The sequence below is a fragment of the Uranotaenia lowii genome, chromosome 2, assembly GCF_029784155.1.
Source record: "Uranotaenia lowii strain MFRU-FL chromosome 2, ASM2978415v1, whole genome shotgun sequence".
NCBI classification, from domain to species: Eukaryota; Metazoa; Arthropoda; class Insecta; order Diptera; family Culicidae; genus Uranotaenia; species Uranotaenia lowii.
The window spans coordinates 174,324,560-174,349,905 of NC_073692.1; the positions used below are offsets into that span (position 1 = coordinate 174,324,560).

The following is a 25,346-nucleotide window of genomic DNA, read 5'->3' on the forward strand; positions in this document are numbered from 1 at the left end:
GACATTAGAAAGTTTCTATTGATATAAGTTTTGTTTAGATCGGTTGAACACGCCAAAAGTTATAACGATTTGAGCTTGTAGTGTCAAATTGAAACTCCTAGTGCTGATTAGTTAGGGTAACGAAATCTAATGCGGATGAAGGCTAAGGATGCAAACTACTGTGTTATGAACGAAGGAGCATAAGCTCGGGAATAACTCCTACAATGACCGAGACTTCGGCGTTGATGAGGCATGTAAAACCAAATGATTGGTTAGTAGAACAGGTTTGAATTGACCTAATTTATGGAGATGAGCATAATATGTTCAATTCACTTACTCTCGTCGCCAGCACTTGCGGTTCTGCGATTTGACTCCACCCCCACAGGATCGAGAACAGGCAGTCCAGTTACTCCAAGGACCAAATCCATTCCGTATGGTAACGTTCCCAGTTGGCAACTGATCCGCATCTTCAACGGTCTTTTCAGTGGTTGCAAACGGTGGCAAAAGATCCGGTGATTCTGTACTAGAGAACGATTGACTCGGAATGGTAGTAGTTTCATCTTCTGTAGTTTCATTATTTATAACACCTTGATGTTGTGGATCTGACCGATGCTGATGCTGTTGGTGATGGTGCGTTTGTTGATTCAGGCTATTGGAGTTTGAATTGTTATCATAGAATCCTGTAAAAAATTTAAAATATTTTAAAAATCTCAAAAAGCAATTTTTACTACTGGTTGCTTTAACGTGAATCTGTGAGCTAAACACAGAGCACGTTTCAAATAAAACCATACACTCAACAGGACTCACCTGAGCTAGATGAACCGTGTCCATTGGCAATAACGGTGTCACCACCAAACGCTTCCTGATCAGATTTAGCAGGCTCATCAACTTTGGCCACCGGATTAACACGTTCTGTGGGAGGAATCGACTCCTGTTGTTGCTGATGCTGATGTTCCTGACCGGAAGAGTCATCCTCAATCACGATTTCATTTCCATGCAGTTGTTGATGGTGAAGCTGATGATGGCTTTTCTGCCCCAATGAAAAGGAAACTGGGCCAGGAGTGACCGGTGGGATGTCATTTGATGTGTCTTGGTCATGGTCATTGATTGGAACGGCTGCCGGCTGATGGTGATGGTCATTATAATTGTGATGCTGTTGATGGTCCAGAAGCCTAGATTGTAACACCGGAGCAGTCAATTGACCGCTACCAGTTTCTGGCTCATTGGACAAATGATTTTCGCTGGCCAGCTCGTAACGATAACGGTCCGAATGGATGTCCAGGGGAAGCGAGAGTCGGGTTCCTTCCGTTGGGGAATCCACGTTACTGTCACCGGTTGATTCAAGCAAGCCGTATGCATTGTCAGACATCAGTTGAGATGGAGTGGCTTGATAACTGTTGCTCTGGAATTGAAGAAAACATTTGACATTATTACTTCGTTGCCCAACAACGATACAAGGTGATCATTGTTTTGAACAAAATCCATTTTTATTTGAAGATTTGATAACATCAAAGTACATTCCATTGTAACCAGTTTTTTATATAAAAATAGATAGATCGCATCGCCTTTCAACGTTCTAGTTAATGTTTTTTTTAACTACATTTGTTTTTATTATGTTAATAAACCTGGTTAGTTTTTAAATGGCTAGATTTCATATTTTTCCAATGTAGAACCATGAATTTAATGCGAAATTTCATGAACACCAAGAAATGATAAATTAAACCTAAATAGTAACAACCCATCGAATTTCTGACAATCTTGAGTCATTTTTTCCAAAACATTTATCCTTTTTAGTCAGTTTTTTTTAGCGTATAAAGCTCCTTAAGTTTATCTTGAGAGCCATTCGTTCAATAAATTTTTCAAATGCACTCCCATGAAATCGGGAAAGTTTTAAATTATCATTCTTTGGTATGAAGAATAGACTGTGTCGATTTGGGGTCATTGTCGAAATTCTCAAACTTGGGGCTTTAAAAGCTTCATTTTGGTTCAAAACTTATCCATGATTTTTTTGTAGAATTTTTAAGTAACGTTAACATGAATAAATTTTAACTTTGATGTTTGTATGGGAAAATTGAATATTTTGTACTTTAAAAACAACATCATTTTTGTTTTTTTTTTCTGTGGAACCGAGTCTGCTAGTAGTTTGTGTGTCAATTTATAAATTATCTGAGGTAAATTTTCCGCTGAACAGTTTTGTCGAAGTTTGTAACTTCTTATCTTATTACACAAAAAATTTATGAGGTGTTTAATGAGGGCATGTCTTTTGGAATTGACAAACGATAAATTCAATTGACATCACTACTGGGTGCCTAGCGAGGTATTTATGATTACTTTTCATGAAATGCTTAGCGAGGCTTTGGACAGAACGTCCAATTTCAACTCGAGAGAGTTAAAATCCAAGAAAAAGAAAAAAAATTGGACAGACCGATCTTTGGTCCAGAAAGGCATTCTATAATCGAGCTTGTTATAAGTGGATGTCCCTGCACCCTGGGAAAGCTGTGACTATCTTTGAGGTGGCACAAAGTTTTAAGGCAGTTTTTATCCTAGTATTTACTACTAGGAACATACTTAGTTGATTCTGAACAACAACAATTTATCCCTTCAGTTCGTATATTTTTACTGACGATGATATTCTAAGCTGCCACCGACCCCGTCCTAGAGGGTAGCGTTCATGTCTTCTAAGCCAGCGGTCATGAGATCGAATCTCGGTCACGGCATACATAGTACACTTTCTGTGGGTTGGTGGTTTTAGCATTTATAAGATGCTAGTCATCAAATCCGCGAAAGTTGTACGCTAAGAAATTAAGTAAAAAAATTGAATCTCTTCGAGGAAAACATCAAGTTTCTCTGAGATCCTGTATGTGTGTGTGTTTGTTTTTAAAGCTTTAGGAAGACCTAAGACATGGAAATTCAATCTGTAGAGGAGAATGAGCATACTCGATCCTTGGGGATACGTGATTCCTTCGCTATATCTCGAAACAGGAATGTTTTAAAAACTTCAAATGTTCTAGAAAAATGTTCCAAACAGAACAAAACAACAATACTGTTATCTGAACAATATTTTTTTTTTCGAGTTATTGAACTTTGTTTGAAAAATTTAACAAAATGTGATTCGAAGATCTTTTCATCACTTTAAAATGTTTCTTACATAAAAAAATAAAAATAAAAATATTTAATCAAATATATCAATCGTTAGAGTCAATATGACCTTCATAATGCCATATTTTCAAAGCAATAAGAATTCCCCATTTTTTTAAGGAGAAGTTTTACAAAATATGTTATAACTAAATGACTAATATTTATCTAGTAATCTGACAAAAAATACTGTATTTATCTAAAAACAAGGAAATTGCGCCTTAAAGTATGTAATGAATCTAGGGTAGTAGACAAACTATTAGAATTCTCTCTGTATCTCATATCACAAACTGTGATATGAGAACTAATATGGCAACAACAGTCTAGATTTTTTCCTAGAGTCAGGGAACCTTGAAGAAAGGATCAAGTCTCCTTTAGTAAAGGATCAAGTCTCCTGTAACCTAAAAAAATATTACAATTAGTCTCACGTAAATGAATGTAGTTCATCTACGAGTTCATGTATAGTTCTAACTTTTGGAGCAAAAGACGGCGAGTTGCTAAATTTTCCTAAGAAGATATGATGAAAATAAGAAAAGGGGATCATCCCCATTCTTCTTTACAGTCACGAGCCATTAAAAAGCAGTTATTCGATTTATTCGATTAAAATTGAAACTTAACCGCAGACTGAGGATATCCCACCTGCTAATAGTTCCTCAAAAATAAATCCCCCTGAAAACGTGCTTCCATTTCCCAAAGTTTAACCAAGAAAAAACAATCAGAAGCGTGAAAATACTTAAAATTTAACCAATACACCTGTATGAGTAAAATTGGAACATACACTGAAAATTACAAAAGAAGAACAAACAAACAAAAGGATCAAGATCGAATACTTCACTTCCATCTGTACCGTTGAGCCGTCAACACGTACGCCGGAGCATCGTATCGTTGCTGTGTACCTGCAGGAACATTTTACATTATTTATTTTTTCCTTACCTGTATTTCAATCAGCACTTTTCAGTGCTAAAATTATTTTCATTTTCTTTTATTCATATTTTCTCTTTTCTTTCCAGCATGGGGAAGTCTTCGGCCGGCTCAAGGGCCGGAAGAAAACGGATTGCTGAACCTAATCCAGGGCCATCTGCCAAAAAAGTTGAAATTTCCAATTCATTCGATGTCCTTCATAACATCGGTGATGAGGAAATATTCATATTTAATTCTGATAAGAGTACTAAGAAACCTTCTTCTTCTTATACTCTTAAAAACGAAAGGATTCCACCAATAACGGTCACGATTCCTGACTTCAATGCCTTTCGAAAAGAAATCGTCACTTCCGTCAAGGATGTGAAGATTTCTTTTCAGATCGGTCGAAGGGGAACTGCTCGTATATTGGCGGAATCTTTTAATGATTTTCAAAAGGTTTTAAATTATTTGAATAATAAAAAACACCAATTTTTTACGTACGACGCTAGAAGTGATCGTCCTTTTAAAGTTGTACTTCGTGGTCTCACTGGCGATCAGACACCGGATGAGATCACAGCTGAATTAAATTCTTTGTTAGGTTTTTCTCCAATTCAAGTAATTCAAATGAGGAAAAGAACCAACACGAATAATACCAGTAGTGTTGGTTTTGCTCCTGAACTTTATTTGATCCATTTTAAAAAGGATCAGGTTAATAATTTGCAAATTCTTGAAAAGGCTCGTCTTATGTTTCATTGTCGAGTCAAATTCGAACCTTTTCGTAAATCTTCTACCAATTTTTTACAAAACATTACGCAATGTCGTCGTTGTCAAGCTTTTTGTCATGGCACTAAAAATTGTAGAATGAATGCCAGATGCATGTTTTGCGGCTCATTCGATCATGAAAAATCTAAATGCCTTTTTGGTGGTGATAAGCCAAAAACAGAATTTTTTAAGTGTGCGAATTGCGCAGGTAATCACTCCTCGAATTCGCTAGATTGTCCCATCAGGGCAAAAATTGTTGCTTCTAGGAAAAACCCCAAAGTTTCCAGAAAAGTTTCTTCTCCTCCTTCCTCTTTTTCGTCTACACACGTCAGACCGGCAAACAACCTGCCTGTTCGCAGTCAGCCTCGGCCTACATTGGAATCACGGCTGGGTAATACCCGAAGTGATTTTAATGTTACCTGGGCTGAATCTGCGCCCCAGACTCGTTGTTTATCGTTCTCAGAGGTGGTTGAAAATGGGTTTCCCTCTTCAGGTTTAACTAATAAAAATGGGAAAAAACCAAGTCTCAACGTTCATGCGAAGGCTTGGGAAAATCCCCGAAATTCAAATACTTGTTCTTCTCCTTCATTTTCTGATCCTAACAATTTTGTTGATTTGGGTGAGATTACTGAGGAAAAATTAAAATTTTTGCATCAAAATTTAATGGAAATGATGCAACTTATGTTGAAAGCAAATTCAATGTTTGAAGCTTTCCAAACTTCTTTTAATTATGCTAACAAAATTATTATGACTTTACGATTCCCTCATGGATCCAAATAGATGTTTAAATATTATGAATTGGAATGCTAGATCTTTGCTGGCTAACCAAGATGAATTCTTTTTATTTTTGAAAACTCAAAACATACATATTGCTGCCATCACTGAAACTTTTTTAAAGCCAGACAATAACTTGAAAAGCAATGCTTTCTTTAAAATTTTACGAAATGATCGACTTGATCGACAAGGTGGGGGTGTAGCTATTGTCATCAATAGTCGTCTCAAATTTAGACTTCTTCCTTCTTTCAATACAAAAGTCTTAGAAACAATTGGAATTGAATTAGAAACTTCTATGGGGAAAATTATAATTGTTGCCGCATATTTGCCTTTCCAATGTAGCGGTGAACAGAAAAATTTTTTGAAGGGAGATTTACAAAAACTCACTAGAAATAAATCTAAATTTTTTATTATTGGTGACTTTAATGCAAAACACCGATCTTGGAATAATATTTCATCAAATTCAAATGGGAATATTTTGTTTAATGACTGCTCTGCAGGTTATTATACTGTTGAATATCCTAATGGGCATACTTGTTTTTCTTCAATTAGAAATCCCTCCACAATTGATTTGGTTCTAACGGATTTAGGCGAGCATTGTAGTCAATTAGTTACTCATGCGGACCTCGATTCAGACCACCTTCCAGTAACATTTTCTTTATCTCAAAGTCCCATTGAAAACCCTTTAAAATCAACTTTTAATTTTCAAAAGGCTAACTGGGAGCGATATATGAATTTTATTGAACGTACTTTAGATGTCAACGTTCCACTGAATTCAATAGAAGATATTGATTTGGCTGTAGAAAATTTGACAACTTCAATAGTCAATGCTAAAGCCGCTTCAATACCTAAAGTTAAACATAAATTTAATCAACCTTTAATTGATGATGATCTTCAGTTTTTGATACGACTGAAAAACATTCGTCGACGCCAATATCAACGTACTAGGGATCCTTATTTGAAATTAATTTATTGCGACCTTCAAAAAGAGATCAAACGTCGTTTAAATTTCATTCGTAATGAAAATTTTGCTAAAGCAGTAGAGGATATAAAACCCTACTCAAAGCCATTTTGGAAATTAACTAAAATTTTGAAAAAGCCCCAGAAGCCAATTCCTACTTTGAAAGATGGGGATAAACTTCTTTTAACTAATTCAGAAAAGGCTCAAAAATTAGCCCAACAATTTGAGTCTGCTCATGATTTTAATTTAAACGTTGTAAGTCCAATTGATGCTCAAATTTCCCTAGAATTTGATGATATTCTTTCCAAGCAAAATGTGTTTGAAAGTTCTTGTGAGACAAATATTGATGAACTTAAATTGATTTTCAAAAAATTTAAAAACATGAAAGCTCCGGGGGAAGATGGGATTTTCTATATTCTTATTAAAAAGTTGCCTGAAAGCACTTTAAATTTTTTAGTTAAAATCTTCAACAAATGTTTTCATTTGGCTTATTTTCCCAATAAATGGAAAAATGCCAAAATAACTCCAATTTTGAAACCTGGAAAAAGTGCTTCAGAGCCTTCAAGTTATCGACCAATTAGTTTGCTTCCTTCTTTAAGTAAACTATTTGAGAGAGTTATTTTGAATAGAATGATGATTCACATTAATCAGAATTCTATTTTCCCTGATGAACAATTTGGTTTTCGTCATGGACATTCTACTACACATCAACTTTTGAGTGTAACTAATATGATTAACGCTAGCAAATCTGAAGGTTATTCAACTGGTGTTGCTCTTCTTGATATTGAAAAAGCTTTTGACAGTGTTTGGCACAAAGGTTTAGTAGCTAAATTAGCTCGATTTGATTTTCCTGTATATCTCACCAAAATTATTCAAAATTATTTGACTAGCCGAACCTTACAAGTAAGCTATCAAAATTCATGCTCTGAAAGGACACTCATTAGAGCTGGTGTCCCTCAGGGTAGTATACTTGGGCCAATCTTATATAATATTTTTACTTCTGATCTTCCTGATGTACCAGAAGGAAAAGGTAGAAGATTATTTGCTGATGACACTTTGCTTTCAGCCAAAGGTCGAAATTTACGGGTGGTACGCAGTAGATTGCAACAAAATTTAAATTCCTTTTTGAATTACTTGAAAATGTGGAAAATTTCTCCTAACGCTTCCAAAACTCAACTTATTTTATTTCCCCATAAGCCAAGAGCAAATTTTTTAAAACCTAATGAAAATCATTCCATAACTTTTAATGGGGTTTCATTAGAATGGTCTGATCACGTTAAGTACTTGGGACTTACACTTGATCGGAATCTTACTTTTAAAAATCACATTGAAGATATTCAATCTAAATGTAATAAATACACTAAATCTCTTTATTCTCTCATCAACAGGAAATCCCGGTTGTGTCTGCGAAATAAGATGCTCATCTACAAACAAGTTTTCCGACCAGCGATCATGTATGCAGTTCCGATTTGGTCTAGCTGCTGCGCGACGAGGAAGAAAGCCATCCAGAGGATTCAGAACAAAGTTCTGAAAATGATTTTGCGGCTTCCACCTTGGCACAGCACCGAAGATCTTCATCGGATTGCGGGCATTGAATCGATCGAAGAGATGGCCAACAAAATCATCTCCAACTTCAGAGGCAAATCGATGCAGTCTTCCATCGCAGAGATTCGTTCTCTTTATGTTTAGTTTAATTTTAAGATAGTGTTTAGTTTTAAGTATAAAATATTTTTGCTATTACAGGATGTTCTCCTACATTAAAAACTTGATTGCGCTCAGCAAATTAAAATCTTATAAATAAATTTTTATAATCTAGTTACTTATAGGGCTATGAACAGTTCATTATTGAGCTGAACACCTAGTTTAATGCAATAATGTAATATAAGTGTAATGATGATTTGATACAAATAAAGACATATTTAAAAAAAAAAAAAAAAAAAAAAAGATCGAATACTTGTCGTTAGCTTCAAACCCTTCAAGCTTACAGTACAAAACTTTCATCAAGTGATTTTTCTATCATTGTATTGAATAAATTGATATAAAACCCTTGAGCAAAGCTTCTTGACTATCTTTATTTGAAAACATTCCAAAATATAATGAATCATAATTTTCTTAGTGTTGTATCGTCTCAAGCTTCACTTCCCTAAATGTTTTGTTGAAAAATCAAGTCTCCTGCAACAATGCAAAAAAAAACCAAATAAAAAATTGATTCACTAAAAATGCTTTACAATTTATGTGGAACGATAAATCTTCCACAATATTTCGTAGAAATAACCTACAATTAGAGAGTATCTATTGATCAAAAAAAATTTTTTTAATTTTTTTTGAACGAAATATTTTGATCACAAAAAATAAGCTCTAGTTTTCCAATTCTTATTTCTTGTCGTGATTTTATGAATCTTACGATTCTCATTTCAGAGATTCACTCAGACACGTCTGATGCTCACAAGAATAGATCAATGACTGACTTTGTATTCTTTGTTTTTCCTAGTATTGCCAAAATATAAAACGTTGCGATAGACATTTATTTTATTTCATTTTTTTTTTCAGTTTTGCCGTATTCAACTTTAATTTTATTTGTTTATTCAAAATTTATTTATTTTCTGTATATCCTTCATCTCATTTCTATCACTGAAAAAATCAGCACTTATTGTATATGTTCCTTCACACATAAGCTCATAAACATCTTCTCTTTTATTTTATTTTTTTTTTTATTTACATAGTATTCCGTCTCACGACATAACTTGACGAACATAATTCCTAAAATTCACTCGGTTCATAGCAACCGTTCTCCAATTTCTCGGGCACCCCACGTTCGCCAGATCACGCTCCACTTGGTCTAACCACCTCGCTCGTTGCGCCCCCGCTCGTCTTGTTCCTACCGGATTCGTAGCGAACACCTGTTTTGCAGGACAGTCGTCCGGCATTCTCGCAACATGTCCCGCCCAGCGTATCCGGCCAGCCTTCACCACCTTCTGGATACTGGGTTCGCCGTAGAGGCGCGCGAGCTCGTGGTTCATCCTTCGCCTCCACACTCCGTTCTCCTGTACGCCGCCAAAGATGGTTCTTAACACTCGTCGCTCGAATACTCCGAGTGTACGCAGGTCCTCCTCGAGCAATATCCATGTCTCGTGCCCGTAGAGAACAACCGGTCTAATGAGCGTCATATACAGGTTACACTTCGTGCGAGGGCTAAGTCTTCTCGACCGCAGTTGCTTGTGGAGTCCATAGTAGGCACGACTTCCGCTGATAATTCGCCTCCGGATCTCACGGCTGGTGTCATTGTCTGCGGTCACCAGTGAACCGAGATAGACAAAGTCTTCGACTATCTCCAGCTCGTCGCCGTCGATCGTGACCTTGTTATTACTGGACAAGCGGGTTCGGTCGGTCTCGGATCCGCAGGCCAGCATGTACTTCGTCTTGGACGTATTAATCATCAACCCAATCCTTCCTGCTTCGCGTTTCAGTTTGCGGTAGATCTCCTACACCGCCGCAGATGATCTGCCGACTATATCAATGTCATCGGCAAAGCAGATAAGTTGACTGGATCTGTTGAAAATCGTGCCCCGCATTTCGCCCACCGCTCGTCGAATAACACCTTCTAGCGCCACGTTGAACATCATGCAGGATAGACCATCACCTTGTCGAAGCCCCCTGCGCGATTCGAATGAACTCGACAATTCACCCGAAATCCGCACACAGCACTGCGTTCCATCCATCGTCGCCTTGATCAGTCTGATCAGCTTCCCGGAAAAGCCGTTCTCGTCCATGATTTTCCATAGCTCGTTACGGTCGATCGTGTCGTATGCGGCTTTGAAGTCGATGAATAGATGATGCATAGGGACTTGGTGTTCACGGCATTTTTGGAGGATTTGCCGCAATGTGAATATCTGGTCCGTCGTAGACCGTCCCTCCATGAAGCCGGCCTGATGACTTCCCACGAATCTGTTTGCTTGTGGCGTTAGGCGGCGGAGTAGGATTCGGGACAACACTTTGTAGGCGGCGTTGAGGACAGTGATCGCTCGGTAGTTCTCACAGTCCAATTTGTCGCCCTTCTTGTAGATGGGGCATATTACTCCCTCCTTCCACTCCTCCGGTAGCTGTTCTATGTCCCAGATCCGGATTATCAACCGATGTAGGCAATCGGCCAACCTGTCCGGGCCCATTTTGATGAGTTCAGCTGCGATGCCATCCTTCCCAGCCGACTTGTTTCTATTCAGCTGGCGAATGGCTTCCTTAACTTCACTCATCGTTGGGAGTGGCTCCTCTTCGTCGTTGGCTACGCCGGCGATGTACCTTCCCCCACCGTCTTGATCTCCTGCATGTGCGCCGTTCAGGTCTTCATCGAAGTGCTGCTTCCACCTTTTGATCACCTCACGATTGTCCGTCAGGATACCCCCGTCCTTATCTCGGCACATTTCGGCTTGCGGCACGAAGCCTTTGCGGGATGCGTTGAGTTTCTGATAGAACTTTCGTGTTTCTTGGGAACGATGCAGCTGCTCCAGCTCCTGGAGCTCCTCCTCCTCCAGGCGGCGCTTTTTCTCCTGGAAAAGTCGGACTCGCTGCCTCTTCCGCTGTCGGTGATTTTCCACATTTCGACGGGTGCCTCTTTGCACTACTGCCGCCCGCGCGGCATTTTCTTCGTCCATCACCCTCCTACACTCCTCGTCGAACCAGTCGTTCCGTCGAGATCGCTCCACATAACCGATGACGTTCTCCGCCGCACTGTTGATGGCTGTTTTGATGGTATCCCAACAGTCCTCGAGAGGGGCTTCGTCAAGCTCGCCCTCTGCCGGCAGCGCTGCTTCGACCGATTGCGCGTAGTCTGCCGCGACCTCAGGTTGCTTCAGTCGCGCGATGTTTAACCGAGGCGGGCGCCGGTTTCGCTTGTTGTTCACTACGGAGAGTTTTGGGCGCATCTTCACCATCGCCAGATAATGGTCCGACTCGATGTTGGCGCCCCGACAGGATCTGACGTCGATGATGTCCGAAAAGTGCCGGCTGTCGATCAAAACGTGGTCGATCTGTGATTGCGTTTGGTACGCTGATCTCCAGGTGTACTTGTGTGGGAGGCGGTGCTGAAAAAAGGTACTACGTACGGCCATTCGTTTGGAGGCGGCGAAATCAATAAGTCTGAGGCCGTTTTCGTTGGTCAGCTGGTGCGCGCTGAACCTTCCAATTGTCGGTTTAAATTCCTCCTCCTGGCCGACCTGAGCATTGAAATCCCCGATGACGATCTTGATATCATGTTTTGGGCAACGGTCGTATTCACGCTCCAGCTGCGCGTAGAATTCGTCTTTGTCGTCACCGGTACTTCCGAGGTGAGGGCTGTGCACGTTGATGATGCTGATGTTGAAGAACCGGCCCTTGATTCTCAACCGGCACATTCGTGAGTTGATCGGCCACCACCCGATCACGCGCTTTTGCATCTTTCCCATCACTATAAAAGCTGTTCCAAGCTCGTGTGTGTTGCCGCAGCTCTGGTAGATGGCACGACCATCTGGATACGTTCGTACCGTGGAGCCCTTCCAGCATACCTCCTGCAGCGCTACGATGTCGAATTTGCGGCTCTTCAATTCGTTGGAGAGCACGTGGGTACTGCCCACAAAATTTAGAGATCGGCAGTTCCATGTTCCAAGTTTCCAATCGCTAGTCCCTTTTCGTCGCGTGGGTCTTTGCCGATTTCCATCCGAAATTTGTTGTTCGTTATTCGTTGCTTATGTTTTTTTTTAGTAGTCACAGGCTCGCAAGGCCCGCAGCTAACCCCACTATCTCGCAGGAGGACCGTCGTGATGTTGCTGTTTTGGGTCCCGAACACCACCAGGACGTTGTTGCACTCCGCACGCCGCCCCTAACATGGAGAACAGACGCGTACGAAGCCCCCTAACTCATTCTGCATGCGACCAAAGCATCCACCGGGGTTGGGTACCCGATCTCCGCTAAGGTTGCTCGCACCCCAGCTAGTACCACGGGGAGGTAGAGAATCGGAGTTGCAGACAAGAGGTGATATGACCACTACCCGAGGGTTGGGTGTATGGGGTCTCGAGTTGCACATTGTCTACTTCACTAGCCCATCTAGTGACACATCTTCTCTTATATGATTCAAATAAGTTTTATGTTTGAAGTTATATCACATATTAAATCGAAATATGATGTTCATTAGTTGACACATAAGGTAAGTTATATTTATTCAAAAAACTCCGAAAAGATTGTTTATCATGGAATACTACAAAGTGTATGAATGTAGGGGAAAAGTTCATATAACGCCCCATGTGGCTAATACGCGCCACTCTTGTTTTGAAGAATCTGAAACATTTTAAGTCTGCAAAATATTACCAATTTGTTTTAAATGCTGTGATTGGTCATGGCAAGTATGAATTTTTCCTTAAAATGCCCCTGTGTCGTGATAATTTCACAATTTAGGTTTTTCTTCATTTCGATCTAAATTTTAAAACACTTTCAATAAGGTGTCATCAAGTAGAGAAAAACAAATAAGACAATATTTTCTGACAGATCGATAGAGGAGAATCTTAACTATGATTTTATGCTAAAAAATCATACTGAACTCGCTAAGGTATGCTTTTTATGAGTATGTTCTATTACAGCCCATGCGCTCTTTATAACGCGCCAATCGTAGTAGGCTGAAAATAGCATTAATTTTTCAAAAAGGCCAATTTTCATTGAAAATTAACAAAAAGTCTAAAACCATATTTTGAGCGTTAATTCAGCCCAAAAAATCTATTTTTCATTTTTTGTTAAATTTCTATTAGTCCATTTTGATTTTCTTTTCAGTCAAAGTGTCTGTAAGTATTGGTGTGTTTTCGGTCTTCGGCTGCTCTCGGGTGTGTTCGGCTGCTAGGCGCGTATTGAATACACAGCGGCGCGTATTCGCAACACAGTTTTGTTCTGTGGCTTTGAATATGGTTTTTAAAAATCATGTTTTTGAAGAAATTATTGCAATTTGAGTAATGAAAAATCATAGGAATTTGTAGAAAACACTTTTCTTCAACGATTACACCCATTTTTAACACAATTTGTAGGTGGAATACTTAGAAAATCAGCGATTCGCTTAGGTGGCGCATAATAGGGCATGTTCCCCTATTATTCTATTTCTCTCCCACAGCGAGTGTTGGCGGCTGATGCAGATCGTGGGTAGCCCAACCGAAATGGAACGTGGGATACGGATTCAGACAACAAAACTTGGATCGTGAGCCACCGGAAGGGTACAGCAATTAGGCGTAAAAATTAGTTTTAAATATATGATAATGTGTGCTAAAATTTCTAATCAATCCTAAATTGTAATCACTGATAATAAAAAAAATCATAATTGTCCACCTCATTCTCAAGCGCCCAAATTGTAGCCTATTTTTTGGCGTTTTTAAAAACGAATGTATTTACTAGTGAACCTGCATATAAGAAAAGCGACATCTGATCCCTCTTAAAATAAAATATCTGGCCACATCGCCGAGAGCTTGGACAAAAAAAAATCTTCAGCACTGTTTTGTGGCACAATGTTCAAGCCCTAAAGTGAACGCTCAGTAAATCCAACAAAACAATTTTGAATTTTATGTCCGGTGGATCGCGATAAACGGTACGAATGACTTGAATTTTGTTAACAAATAAATAGTTTTCTAATTACGAGCACAAACCATCGGAGCAGTGATTAAAATTGCATCTTATCATAAAGTCATATGACGAGCTTTAAAATTATTTGCTTGAACCACAACAGAAATCACAATACTCACCTTCGTTGAGTTTTTAATTAGAAAGCTAAAAGCTCCAGGACAAAAGCTCGAACCGATTGGAATCGATTTTGACAGTTCTTTTGTATCGATTGCAATTTTGTGTTTCAGACGTCTTCGCTTTTCTTACATGTAGGTTCACTAGTATTTACCATATAACATCTATATGTGATATTTTATAATTTTTATCTTATATGTATGTGTCTATTTCTTGTGAGCAGAGATGCCAATGTGCGTGATTTTTAAGGATTTGCCTGATTTTTCAAGGCTCAGCCTGGAAATCTGATATACCATTGATTTTGCCTGATTTTTGAAAATATGCCTGATTTCGCCAGATTTTTACCAATGTGATGAAAAATAGGTTGTAAGGAACTGGATTGAGTACCATTGCTGAAGTTATGAATCAAAGCAATCGAAAGATAGATTCCCTTTAATTCTAACTTAAAAAAAGGAATCTTTCGATTGCTGGGACTCAGTAGAATTATTCATCCAAGTAGGCTCACAACACATATTAGAGGGAAAATGGTGAAGCAATGACCAAAACTGGTCATCACTTTGAGCGAAATTTCCCTTCAGGGTAGGTAAAACACGCCCGTCGCGCTTGACCCGACTAGTTTTGTTTCATCAAACGACCGGCACCGTACTCAATTGACGGAGCCTCACTACTCGCAAGACGGAGCTTTGCCAGTCACTCTCAGGAGAAATTTGACCATGTGTAGGAGCTTCGCCAGTCGCATGACGGAGAAATGTTGATTGTTTATTTAAAAATAAACTTCTTTTGCTAAGTAAAATTTGGACTTTGCTTTGCCAAAAATTATGCACATTAAAATAATCCAGTCGACATCTTCAAATCAACAGGTTATAATTATGCTCCTACGAATTATTTGAAAAGATAACTTGGTTTAAAAACCTACGTTTCGATGTCTTATGATATCATCTTCAGGGATTCTCAATGTGTTTTAAATTATAAAGTATTGCTTTTGTAAAAGCGTACTTTTGGATTTTTTTGTCACTATAGTTTCTCTGTTAGTAATGTTACTTAAACTGAGAAAAGGTATCATGAGATTTGAATTTAAATTTGAATTCTCACCAAGAAAATAATTTTGTAGGGGTAAATTAATTTTTATAGACCCCGATCATCCAATTCAGCTAGGGGTAGATTTATGTGGTACAGTTTTGTATAAGAACAACAACATTTTGACGGTACTACGACTGTTCTTGGTTTTTTGGGTAGTTTTCTTATAGTTAACAGTGTGGGGTGTGTTAAAGATATGGCACATCTCTAAAAAGTTGAGAGTGTGTTTGTTGTAACTGGAATCTATAATAAGAATTTTTGATGAAGTATCTTGATGTTGCTTCGATATCCCGAGATTCGTTGATCTAATGTGTTTCTCGTTACCCCGATGTACACATTGGGGTAGGGTTCTTCACATGGGATCTTGTAGATGTTTAGTGAAATTTGAACTGCTTTTCCGACAATTATACACATAAGAAGTAGTGCTATTCTTATTTCACTTTTATTCACGTTTTTTTCCTCAACGTCGATCTCTTCATCCAAATAAAGTAAACAAATGCTTGACTAATCCATTGAACAATTAAAAAAATTGTAGAAGACATTTTTGACGACTTTGAATCAACCATTCTACGTATTTTTATGTTATCTGGAAAATATCTTAAATTTCAAATTTCAATAATATTTAATTAACGAGAAACAAAGAATTGTAAAATTTTTAAATAGGAGCATAGAATTTTTGATTCGATTATTTCTTTATTTTCGTTGAATAACCACTTTTTTTTACTTTTTCATATTCAATAAAAGCTGTTGTTTTAAATATAAATTTCAAGTTCCGATTTTTCTTGAAAAATTTTGTCATTTTTCAAATCTTCACCTCTTTTTTTCTCAATTTTTCTCCTGTAATATCACACACAATCGATACCGAAAATGTTCAAACCCAAGCCACCGATATATCCAGATCGTAACAATACCTACCATATTATTATTGCCCTCTCCAGCCGGCTGCTGATTGGGATTGACAGGAACGAGTCCACCATTGTGTTCGTCACTTTTGTTCCTATTGTTGTTGACATCGCTGTTATTGTCGCTGTCGAAATGTGGCACAAAGGAAATGTCATTCTCGGAAAGCGGCTCGTGAGCGTTCTTGAATTTGATCAACTTCCGCAGGTAGGTCGTTTTCGGGGTGGAACTACTAGAATCAGTGCTGACGTTCTGCCGGATGGCGGCTCGCCTTTCGAGCCATTCTTTGTGGATCTGTTGGTGGAAGAGAAAATCAAACAGAGAAAGTGTTGGTGAAATAGGAAGCCTGTTATCGGTGCCAACAATGCATTGATGATCATTGTTGATGAACAGTTGGTGGTTCTGATTGATGCAGCTTTATCTGTCAAAAGGGAGCTCAATCAACTAGGATTAGCGAATGTTCCGATTTAAGCAAACATTATATGAACCCGTTCTGTCAAAACAGTGAAATGGCGCGTTTCACTACAAGGCGTTGATTGTTTTTGTACCCTTAAAGGGAGCGTTCAGTGAATGAATGCTGTTGATATAAAAGAATTTAAATTTACATCAGTGCAATCCCAAGGTGGAGAATCTTATCTTTGAATGATAAAAATATTTTTTTTAATAAATAGTCAGTGACGGAACTACAAATAAGACTAACTCAAATACATTGAGCGAAATAAGAATAGTACCACTATGTGTTTTGCTTGTTAAAACATTAATAATTGAAAATCATCAGAATTTCCTTCTACACTTTGTTTTGAATTTTTTTTACGTTGCAATTGGCGTTGAGGATAAAAAATATGGAAAAAAAAGGTGCAAAATAAGAAAAGTACCACTTCACGGAGAAAAAAGAATAGTATTTCCAACAATAATCCACTTATATTCAATCATATATCTGATTGCTTCTCAGCTAATTAAAATTTCAACAATACATATAATAGACAATCTGATTGATTTCGTACATTCAACAATGTATAAAATACTTTCTACTATAGTTGTATGATTAATTTTATGCATTCAACTATAAATATAATGGATTCAACTATAATGCACGATTGATGATATACATTCAACAATAATTATAATAGAATCAACTATAATTATATGATAGATTTAATTATAAATATAATAGATTCAATTATAATAAGATGATTGATTTAATTATAAATATGATAGATTCAATTTTATTTCTATGATTTATTCGCTGAGGTCAACTATTAATATTGTACATTTAATTTCTGTTAATATTGGAAGTTATCATATCTGAAGCACTTTTTCGGAGTAATTTTATGGCTACGTTTTATTTTTCTATTAATTTATTATTTCAGCATTTTGCATCTAGTTCGTTTTTGTCGCCATGATGCTGGAAAACCAGACCGGAAATCCCAATATCCACGTCCGGTTCCTCCGCTGTTGTTCTTTTGGGCATCTATGTATGGTTGCCCAGGAAATTGTGCGTCTTAACTAATCGGTGCCGGAAGACGTCCGTGCTTCTGCACCCGTCGAAGATTGATCTTGTGGGGGGGGAAATTTATCATGACATAAATCTATCATACGCTGACTTACCATAATGCTGGTTTCCTGTGGGATCCTGCCAGGATCATGTAAAAGAACGTCGAGACCCACGTCGATTTCCCGGGCAGCCATAGTAGGTGTATTTTTCCCAATTCCAGGAACTGTCGGCCAACAACTGGTAGAGGACAATGTTTCCCCATCATCGGAGAGTGCTTTCGATTTGCCACCGATGTCAGGAACTATCGGCTGAGCCCTAAAACACCAATACGATCGCTACAGGGAACACGTATTGGGTCCCACACTTACTATTTTTTTTTGTTTTTTTTTTTGATAAACACTATAGTATTCAAGTAACACACAATCTATCATAAAAATATAGTTTTATTTACTATATTTATTATTCAATACCTAGAATCAATCATACATTTGTAGTTGAATCTATCATATTTACAATTGAATTACTCTGTTGTGGTATGAGCCTACTTGGTTGAATGATTCAACTGAATCAAAGCAATCGAAAGATTCCTCTTAATTCAACCACAGTACCGTGGTTGAATTAAAAGGAATCTTTCGATTGCTTTGATTCAGTTGAATCATTCAACCTAGTAGGCTCATACCACAACAGAGTGAATATGGCATCCAAGCCGTTCGAGCCAAACGTGTTTTTAAAATTGAAGAAGTGTACCGTGGTTGAATTAAAAGGAATCTTTCGGTTGCTTTGATTCAATTGAATTAATTATACCACTACAGTTGAATCTACCATATTTACAGTTGAATGCCTAAAATCAATGATACAATTGTAGTTGAATCTATCCTGTCTACAGTTGAATCAATTATACCATTACAATTGAATCTATTATATTCATAGTTGATAGCATTAGGTAAACCAGCAGTTTGTAGTTGAATCTATTGTATTTATAGTTGAATGCATAAAATAAATCATACAGTTGAATGCATTATATTGATAGTTGATTACGTAAGGACAATTAGAAGTTTGTAGTTGAATCTATTATATAAGTAGTTGAATGCGAAAAAATCAACTGCATTTCGATTTTTTGTATAACAAGCTGAAATTATTGGAACAATTGTCGTCTTTTTTCTCCGTGTTGTGTTTTTCAACAAAAACAAGATTTTTTCTAAAAATTTACTGTGTAAAAGTGAATAATAATGCATCTACGAATTATTTGAATAGATAACTGCATTTTAAGGAATTTTCTAGAAACTCAAATATGTTCAAAGGTTTTAAAAAGGGGTTTTAAGAGATGCTCTTGTAGAACTAAGGAATTTGATATTTGAGCTATAATACTTCATCAAACTGCTTGATTTCTTCATTAATATTCTTAAGTATGACACAAAATGACGAAACATAGATTCGAGGCTGAATTTGATAAAAAAAAATAGGTTTCACATTCAAAAATACTAATGTTTTTAAATAGTCAAACACTATTTCTCTAGTTTCAAGTCATATGTGGCAGCACTATCTTGCAATTAAACCGAATTGATGCTCATTTGCAAATATCTGGAATTAATTCAGGTGTGCTTGATGATATTGGTCAAGATATAAGAACTTGGTACTGTGTGACCGCCTTGGAAATTCTAAGATCACAAAATAAAAAAAAAAAAAAATTTATCACGGTCACTAAAAGTGAATTTCTTGGACCGATTATCAGAATAATTTTGTTTTTTTTTTTTCGATGGAGCTTGATGGAAAAGACGACTGGCAGTATTATTCGAAATTGAATCAGAAGTTGAGATGAGCAGGAATTTTGGCGGTGGAATATACTTGTGCTGGTGATTTTTTTGCAAATCCGGAAAACCTTGCTGCAGCGTGTACTCCAACAAAACTGTGTTGGAAATCTACCTCGAAATGATGAATATGGGTCTAAATAATTTCTGATTTTCTGAATAGTTTGGTAAAGTATTACAGCTCGAATATCAAATTCCTTAGTTCTACAAGAGCATATCTTAAAACCCCTTTTTAAAACCTTTGAAATCCTTTGGAATTCTAGAAAACTACTTAAAATGCAGTTATCTATTTAAATAATTCGTTGAAGCATTACTATGCACTTTTACTCAGTAAATTTCTAGAAATAATCTAGTTTTTGTTGAAAAACACAAGTGGTCCTCAACGCCAATTGCAACGACCAAAAAAAAGTAAACAATTCTCAACAAATTGAAGAAGAAAATTTTGGTGATTTTCAATCATTCATATTTTAACAAGCAAAACACATTGTGATACTATTCTTATTCCGCTCACTGTATATAATCGGTATTATGTAATTTTATTAAATTTTAAGAAATTTCTATCATGATTTGTAAATCAATAGACCTTTGGCCTTACAAAAAGTAATATTTAAGTTTAACTTTCAAGCACATATTTAAGTGTTAAAAATACTCTCAAAAAAGTTATGATTCAAACTCAATTAACGCAAGCCACGCGATTTCCACTATTCCCAAAGTATATTAATCGTAAATTAACAGAGCCTCTCACCACGCCTTCAAATGCACTTTCCCAATGCAATCTACAACAGTTCCACTTGAACGCATTTTCACGTCCCATTTGCGTCTTCTCCCGGACCGAACGAAGGGCTAATTTGCATTCAACGCAGACCCTTTAAATTAGATAAACAACAATTGCTGAATGAGTAACTCCGCGCATTTTCCTTTCCCCGCCACAAAGTGACATCTTCCCAATGAATTTTCGGTCGGTTTTTATCTTCACTGCTCTTCTTAAGTAAATCTCTCTTGACTCGATCCGATTCAACTCGCGACACTGACTCAAGTGTTATACTTGTTTTGTAATATTTGCCCATTAACGGCGTCGTTTTTTTTTATTTCGGTGCTGCTTTTGGCTTGTTTTGTGTAGATTTAAATTTATTTACTGACTGTAATCAGCTTTGACACTCGGCTTAAGTGAATTAGAGTAAGAGTTGCCAGTGAAATGGAATGCATGGCTGCAGCGCCACTTTTCTTGGAACGACAAATGGATGAGAGTGATTTACTCGATTTGAAAATCGAGTGTGGAGTGTGTTCGTTTGGTTTTAAGTAAATATGTGTAACTAAATCTGTAAACAATAGATGTAACGTATTTCGCAATTGAAAGTGAATACCAAAGATTAGAAAACTGATCAGACCATACATCAAACGAATCATTGTACAGTGAGCGAAATAAGAATAGCACCACTATGTGTTTGCTTGTTAAAATATGAATGATTGAAAATTACGAAAATTTTCTTCCACAGATTGTTCTGAATAGCTTAACGGATAAATCAAGCATAAGTTTACTTTTTTTGGGCGTAGCAATGGGCGTTGAGGACCAAAAATGTGGAAAAGGGGTGCGAAATAAGAATAGAACCACTTGAGTTTTTCCAACAAAAGCTAGATTAGTTTTAAAAATTTACTGTGTAAAAGTGAATAATAATGCTTCTACGAGTTATTTGAATAGATAACTGCATTTTAGGAGTTTTCCAGACTTCCAAAGATTTTCAAAGGTTTCAAAATGGGGGTTTTAAGAGATGCTCCTCTAGCGTTAAGGAATTAGATATTTGAGCTATAAAACTTTATCAAACTGCTTGATTTCTTCATAGGAATTCATAAGTATGATGCAAAATGATGAAACATAGATTTGAGGCTTAGTTTGAATCCAAAAAGCAGGTTGGAATTAAAAAATACTAATGTTTTTTAATAATCAAACACTATCTCTCTAGTTTTAAGTCATAGATGGCAGCACTATATTGCTATTAAACCAAATTCATGCCCATTTTCGAATATCTGGGATTAATTAGGGAGTGCTGGACGATTTTGCTCAAGAAATAAATACATGTACCGTGTGAACGCTTTGGAAATTCTAAGATCACTAAATCCAAAAAAATAGAATTGCATCAAGGTCACTAAATGTGAATTTTTTGGACCGATTATCAGAATAAAGTTATACTTCGGGATGCAGCTTGATTGACCAGACGGCTAGCAGTATTATTGGTATGATTTTCAATTGAATCGGAAGTTGAGATGAGCAGGAATTTTGGCGGTTGTATATTTTTTGCTGGTGATTCTTTTGTAAATCCGGAAAAGCTTTCTGCAGCGTGAACATCCACAAAACTGTAAAAGGAAAATACCTCAAAATGATGAATATTTGCCTAAATAAATCTGGAAAATCAATATTGAGACAAAATTTGGTGCTTACTGCAAGATAGTGCTGCCATCTACGACTTGAAACTGGAAAAAAGTGTGGTTTACTGAACAAAATCAAAGTTTTTGATTTCCCACCTATTTTTTCTGATTAAAAATTAATCCCCAATGTTTGTTTCATCATTTCACGTCATGTTAATGAAGAAGGTTAGTAATTTGATAAAGAATTACAGCTCAAATATTGAATTCCTTAACGCTAGAGGAGCATCTCTTAAAACCCCCATTTTAAAACATTTGAAATCCTTTGGAATTCTGGAAAACTCCTAAAATGCAGTTATCTATTCAAATAACTCGCAGAAGCAATATTATTCACTTTTACAGAGTAAATTTTTGAAAAAAATCTTATTTTTGTTAGAAAAACTCAAGTGGTTCTATTCTTATTTCGCACCCCTTTTTCACATTTTTGGTCCTCAACGCCAATTGCTACGTCCAAAAAAAGTAAACTTATGCATGATTTATCCGTTAAGCAATTCAGAACAATCTGTGGAAGAAAATTTTCGTTATTTTCAATCATTCATATTTGAACAAACAAAACACATAGTGGTGCTATTCTTATTTCGCTCACTGTATTTGTTTTGAAAGCGATCATTTGTTGAGAAAACCACGGTTTAATCCAGAAAATTGTTGTTCAATGGTCCGAACCCATAAACCACTCATCAACATCAGAGCGCTCCAAATGTCGTAAATCAAACGGAAGATTCCAGCTTCAGTCAAAAATTCCTCTGAGTCCCATCATTTCATCTCCACCTTGGTCTGTGCAATGAAAGGGCAAACACCGGCAAAAGCCAGGATGAAGATGGTCAAGCAAGAAATCTCTCACCGAATAACCATCAAATATTCTCACGACCTTCAGGAAAGTTGGCGTTGGTTACAGTCAGTGAATGACGAAGTGGAGGCACCGAAAAAGAAAACAAACAAACAACAGGTCAAATCGATAAAGTATACCGCAAGATAAGTTCCCGAGTGTGGGGACAAGTGTTTGAAGTATTTTTGATTCGGCACGATGTGCTGAAGTTCGGGTCTAAGATACGATTTAAGAAAAGGTTACAAATAAAATAAAAATAGAAGCAATAAAAATTTTGGTATTTAGGAATTTTACTTCATACAATACATCTTTTATATTAATAAGAGTTCATTAGTATTTGCAATTCCAGACAGAGTTCAATACTGAGTTGGTGGTAAAATTTTTTTAACATATTGTGGACCAAATGCGAGATTTCTCGTTTTTTAATTTAGTAATGAAACTTTTATCTAAAAAATTAAACACCTAAATACCTGCACAACTCATCAATACTAAGTGATTTCTGAGATGAAGATAAAGATACCGAATTTTGGTGTTTCCCTGTTTTTTTTTTTCTAGGATATAATTGCTCAAACTGCTGCTTCTTATTATTTTTTACTTAACCATTTCTAACTTCTTTTACAATAAAAGATAATTTTGAAAATACATCCGAAAATCTGTAAAATGGTTAACTAGATTTGTATAAGGAATCCTTATGTAACAAATTACAGAACTTACTGACATTTCACTTTGAATTTGCTCTCTGGTCAATTTCGCTTATTTGATTCGAAAGAACCATTAGTTTTAATAAGAAAGCCCTCGATTTGATAAAAAAAAACTAATTCCTTTGCTCAAATAAAATAAGCTCAATCTACCAAACTCTCGAACAAATTCAAAAATATTTGTCATTAATGAAAATAAACTAAATATTCAAAAGTAAGTTTAACCGGTTGAAGTTTTGTAGTTCGAACCTGATACTTGCAATCTCTATCCAAATTTCAGGTTTTTTTTTTTTCAAAAATATGACTCTTAATAAACCTGCAATTTTTACGGGATACTACACGTTTATCTGAAAATACTTTTCGTAAAAATGAATTTCATTAATAAATTCCTGTGGATGGTTTTTTCTAAAATAAAAAACCGCCTGACTTTGGTATCGAATTTGAAATTTTGAATTTAAAAAAACAATCGGAACTATAAGTCTGTGATCCCTTGCAATTAGAATTCCTCAACTAAATAGTAACCTTGATAATTATAACTCATAAATGAGCTTCATCTGATTTTTGAATGTATATTCTGTTTCTGAATTCTGAACATGAATATGATTCAAGTTCAAAACTCAAACACAGTATTAATATTCAAAATTCAGGTTTAGCTCATAAATAAGTTGAAATACTTATTATATGGGAGAGTGGGGAATCATGGGCCACTTTTTTTCGTTGTTCCATAACTTCTTTATTATAAATGATAAAATGAAAATAAAAAATGGTATGATTTTCTACATTTTCAAGGTATCATAAAGTATTTTTTAATTTTTTCATTAGTTATTTTCTCCAAATTCTGACTGTTTTAAAAAAAGCAATATTTTTTGGATTTTGAGAAATGGTGGGGAATCGTGGGCCACTAAATCTAAATTGATCAAATAACATGCAAAGTTAATGAGTTGACCCAAAACTGTGATTTCATAATTCATTTCGTTATTTTAAAGCAATTTCAGATGGTGAAATAAAAACGAGAGCTGTGTATGATCGAATAGATTCAAAAACCTGGCTCGCGAACGTTTTGGCAAAATTTCTTATATAGGATGGACAAAATATTTTTCATAACTCTTCATTTGGCATAAGAAAACTTTACAGATAGAAAAAACGTATTTTAAGTTCTGAATGTGTATAAAAACATAAAAATATAGGTGGTTCTAGATGTGTGGCCCACGATTCCCCACAAGCTATGATTTGCAAATTAGTTGCGTTTGTGTGACTTTTTGATGTTTCATCAAAAATTCCTTTTCCACGTGAAAGATCATGACAAAACTAAGATCATAAGCGTATGAGCATATTTTTGTTATGAACTTTAGGTTCTCCATCGCTGCAATTAGCTCCATCGCTGCAATTAGCGGGTGTTATGTAAAAAAAAAATTTAACTTTTTTTAGCTTGATAAATTAAAGAAACATATGATGCGTTTTTAAGTCAACAACATACAGAAATATATGCTCACGCAAAGCGTCGACGATGACAGTTGGTTTGAGATTTTTATCTCAACACACATTTGAGATATTAAAAGTGGCCCACGTTTCCCTATGGCTCATGATACCCCACTCTCCCCTACTTCTTATTATTATATTTAATTTTTTTTCGAATTTCAAAACGATATCTGAAATGTAAAAAAACGACATCTGAATTTAGATTCCAGATCAATATTTCGATATGAGCCAAGAACTGAAATTTGTTTTAGAGTCTTCAATCATCAATCTAATATTTGATGTTTCGGGTTTCAATCAGAATTCATTATTTAATTTTTTAAATTTTTAATCTGAATTAAAATTTGAATTCCAATGATGAAACTAATTGTTCAATTCAATTAATTTCCAGTTC

At 36.3% G+C, this 25,346-nt stretch overlaps 1 protein-coding gene across 1 annotated transcript in view; it reads right to left on the minus strand.

Moving 5' to 3' along the window:
• Nucleotides 1–312: 312 nt before the first annotated feature.
• Nucleotides 313–25,346, minus strand: part of LOC129742100 (GATA zinc finger domain-containing protein 14-like) — a 96,512-nt gene continuing 71,478 nt past the window's right edge. The window contains exons 3-5 of the mRNA XM_055733946.1: nucleotides 16,244–16,522; nucleotides 787–1,381; nucleotides 313–659 (exon numbers count right to left, since the gene is read on the minus strand). Of these exons, the coding sequence (XP_055589921.1) occupies nucleotides 313–659; nucleotides 787–1,381; nucleotides 16,244–16,522 (1,221 nt within the window). The remainder of the gene's footprint in view (nucleotides 660–786; nucleotides 1,382–16,243; nucleotides 16,523–25,346) is intronic.